The sequence below is a fragment of the Pantherophis guttatus genome, chromosome 3 (assembly GCF_059756535.1).
Source record: "Pantherophis guttatus breed Tessera chromosome 3, ASM5975653v1, whole genome shotgun sequence".
Lineage (NCBI taxonomy): Eukaryota > Metazoa > Chordata > Lepidosauria > Squamata > Colubridae > Pantherophis > Pantherophis guttatus.
The window spans coordinates 123,646,043-123,649,957 of NC_142065.1; the positions used below are offsets into that span (position 1 = coordinate 123,646,043).

Consider the following 3,915-nt stretch of genomic DNA (forward strand, 5'->3'; position numbering starts at 1 on the left):
CAAACCTGCCCAAACTCGAACTATTGAAGTGTTTCAAGGGAAAAAAAAGGAAAAATACACTCTTGTTTCCGAAAGAAGAAAGTCGTTAACGTGCGTTTAAAAAGCCTGAACAAAACCCAGACAAAAGTATACCACCAATAAAATACCTAATATATATATATATTTGCTATTCCGCAAAATTTCTATGAAGACGATCCTTATATGCGTGTGTATGTGCGCGCATTTATGTATCCAGAAAAACACTTGTGTTTGTGCATAGACACACATAAGCACACATGCATGTGAAGTAGACGTGTGTATTCTGTTCTTTTGGCTTTGTACGGTTGTCGATTTGGGAGGGGGGCGGGAACTCTTAATACAAACAAACCAAAATAAAGTCTTCCCTCAAACATAGCAACCTATCATATATTTAAAACTCGCTAGCTTAGAATATTTAATAATTGTGAGAAGTTTATTTCCATCTTGAGAAATAAAGTTCTTTTTTCATTTTGAAATCTTAATTCTTTGATTTGTAATATCACTGACCAAAGCTTCATACCACAAAGCATGCTTTACAAAAATCACGAGAGCGTTCCGTTTTTATTCTTTTTATTCTTATTATAATTATTTAAAATTTGTCGTTGTAGGTAGACAAGACCAGTAGCAACGTCGCATTTTTTCTTGTAAACATGGAGCACAAAACACCCCCCGAAGAATGGAAACCGACCCCCGCCCCAAAGAAGGAAGAAGCAAGACCTTCCCGATCTCAACCCTGGCCCTCCACCCGCCCCGAAGTCGGACCGGCCCTCGATCCACCCGCGAGTCCTGGGCCTCCCGAGCGTTCACCAAGTCCACTGCTGGGCTTGTACCAAGTGGTGCGCTGTGGGGTACTGGGGGGTGCCGGCCGAGCTGTACTGGGCATTGTACTGCATGTGCTGGAGAGACTGGGCGCTGTAGGCTGAGAAGGGGATGCCCGCCTGGAAGGTGGCGGCAGCCAAGTCCTGGGCTTTGAGCGTGTGGCACGGCTTGCCGTCCCTGACTAAAACCGGCACGGCCACCCGTCGCGGGGAGGGGAGAGGAGTCACTTCCATACCTTTCTCGGCTCGAGCCCGCTTCATCTTGTAGCGGTGGTTCTGGAACCAGATCTTCACCTGCGTCGGGGTAAGGCGGATCAGGCTGGCCAGGTGCTCCCTCTCGGGCGCCGAGAGGTACCGCTGCTGCCTGAAGCGCCTCTCCAGCTCGTAAGTCTGCGCTTTGGAGAAAAGCACCCGCCTTTTCCGCTTCTTCCCCGAGTCTCCGTTGCTCGAAGGTTCCTTGTCGTTGTCCGGGGACTCGTCCGCGGAAGGCTCCGGAGATTTGGACGCCGAGTCCTGCTGAGAGTTGCTGGACGTCAAACCGTGCACTGTGGGGAAAGCCACAAAGGAAACAACTCAGAAGAGACGGGGGAGGCCGGGTGGGACAGCAGACTCCCCCTTCCCCATCACGGGGTCCCGCCAGGCGCTACTGCTTGTCGGCTCGCTGCTTGGCTGGCCTGGGGGAAAAAGAAAAAGTCCCGGGGCCCTGTGCCAGCGGGCGGGCGCTCTTGGTCCCTGCCCGGTCGGAAAGGCGCGTCTTCGCCACGGAACGGTTTTGTAAGGGGAAAGCTCGCCTCCCTTTGAATATTTGGATGGCACGTTGAGCCTAACATCGACCTCCGATGTTTGTTTATCATGTTTACACACTCCTTCTCCCTCCCTTCTCTGTGATTATTGTGCGCTTTATTTTTCTTTCTATTAATTCGCGTTGTACACATAGAGCGCACATGAAACGATACATGCAGAAATATAAAAGAAGATAAAGACAAAACGCATAAATTTTAGTAATGTTGCAGGAACTTAAATATAGAATATTTTGTTCTGGAACAACCCACTTTTTAAAACTAATCATAGCGAGCGCAGTCCACAGTTCTCTTGCGCATGAGAGTTATGCGGAGGAGAACTTCCCTAGATTGAAATGTCTTCTCTTAAAACAGCATCTGGACTTTGGACAATTCCCTTAAAAACAAACAGAATGGATTTCTTCTTTCTGGGCTACGTGGATTGATTTTTAAAGGACAATTCAACAAACCATCCTTTGATCCAGCAGAGCCTGGGGCGATTTACAAACGTCTAAAGCAAGGCCATCCAAAATTTTCCCACAAAGCATGCTCTGTTAGTTAGAAAAGTAGACAGGAGGACTCGGGGAAGAGAGGAGAAAGCAGCTGAGTTAAAGGGGAGTTTTAAAATCCATTTAGGATGGGCTTAGTTCGTATTCTTCGCCCCTCCCCTCAAAACCCCTAAATAAATAAGGATTCAACTCTATTATTTATCCTATTAACATCTTTAGAAAAGAAAACCCTTTATGTTTAGTTACTTATTTCAAAAAGAACTTTAAGAGACAACCAATTTGGCGGAGAAAAAGTAACAAGAGCTACCATGGTTCATCCAGTCTGGGGTTGGAGGGGTGGGGGAGCAAGCTCACAATAAGAGGGAACCCCAATGTGTAAGTTTGCTTACTTACAAGAATACTGGATGCTCTCGGTGGTGGCGAGCCAACGCGTGTAGGGATTATCAGTATTGTCATAAAAGGGGTTCTTCAGAGGCAGCGTCTGAACAGCGTCCAATGCGGTTGTCCCCAAAACGCCCGGCTTTTGGGGGGACTCCGAGCCCTCCGTCTCTTCCTCCCCCCCTTCCGCGATGGATCCGTCTTCGTCATTGGTGTCAGGCAAGTCCAAGATGTCCTTTACAGAAAAGCCGGTCTTTGTGTTGGTTAGAGACATATTCTGGTCAATTTTTATGCAGGAAACTTTGAAGGACCAGTTTGTCAATCCTCTTGGTTCGCCAAACATTCACCGGGAAAGGGGGTGGGTAGGTGGGAGAGAGAAGAGGAAAGGGGGGGGATGGGGGATGGGGATGAAAGAAGAACGGAAAGGCTGGGGTGGTGGTGTGGGGTGGAGGGGGGGGACACAAAAATCAGCTGCCGTCTTTGGGCATATACTATCTGTTGTTTCAGGTTTGGGGAGCGGAGAACCCGGGAACCCGGGGGGAGGGGGCGACGCGGGCTTCCTCAAGACTTTGTAACTCCAGGAAAAATGCCAACATGCATTTACTTGAAGGTCTGCTTTAAGCCCAGTGCGCTGGTGGTGCCTCCTTGAAAAAAACAAGCCATTGCTGAGACGGGCTGTCCATATAAGGTTGGTCTTCGTACATGAACCTGCTGAGAGGAGGGAGAAAAGGGGGGGGGGTTGAAAATGCATTAAACGCAAAAGGTTGGCCACGTGTGGGCGGGTCTTGGGAGTCAAGTGGATGAAGACAGTGTTTGCAGATGTGAAATTGTGGGGTTTTTTGGGGAGGGAGGTGAGCCTCCACCATTGGTGCTGTAGCACATGATGAGTGGTATAACGTGTCAATTAATTACAAAGATGGGGAGGGCCTTTTCTACACAGTATTTACATACAAAGGCGATCCAAGTAGCTAGATATTCCACATACTTGAAAATGCGTTTTAACAAATTGCTTCTGAAATATCCCCTCCCCCCTCTCTCTCACACACACACTTCGAACGCAATTTTGCGTTCATTTTCCATTTTATTACTGACATATAACTGCTCTTCTTCCCCTCCCCCGCTCCTTTATTTGCAAGCAAACTGGAAAATTGATAATTGTGCAATGGCTTGAACTAAACTACCACCTAAAGGACAGCAGAGACTAGCGCAAAGGAGAAATCTATTCAAATTCTTGATTGTTACCAAAAGATGTTGTTGGGATGGCAAAAGCCCAATTTATGTAAACCTCGTAGGTCAATATTGTGGTTGAGGCTTAAGGATGAGTGTTAGAAATTAAACAGCAAGTAATTGATTCCAGTTTGCTCCGAAATAAGCTAAACTAGCAGTAAAGAGGATCATTCTGCTTTTGGAGAG

General features: G+C 47.4%; 1 protein-coding gene across 1 annotated transcript; it reads right to left on the bottom strand.

Annotated features, from left to right (window-relative positions):
* Window positions 1–581: 581 nt before the first annotated feature.
* Window positions 582–2,886, bottom strand: NKX2-2 (NK2 homeobox 2). Its single transcript, XM_034411948.2, has 2 exons — window positions 2,518–2,886; window positions 582–1,381 (listed from the first exon to the last, which is right to left on the bottom strand). Exons 1-2 carry the CDS (start codon window positions 2,843–2,845, stop codon window positions 822–824), a joined length of 888 nt encoding a protein of 295 aa, XP_034267839.1. The 5' UTR covers window positions 2,846–2,886; the 3' UTR covers window positions 582–821.
* Window positions 2,887–3,915: the final 1,029 nt, after the last annotated feature.

Coding starts and splice junctions, on each gene's coding strand:
- NKX2-2 (XM_034411948.2), bottom strand. CDS start 2,845: ATGTTTGGCGAACCAAGAGGATTGACAAACTGGTCCTTCAAAGTTTCC. Junction 1,382..2,517: donor CGAGAGCATCCAGTATTCTT/GTAAGTAAGCAA, acceptor CTTTCCCCACAG/TGCACGGTTTGACGTCCAGC.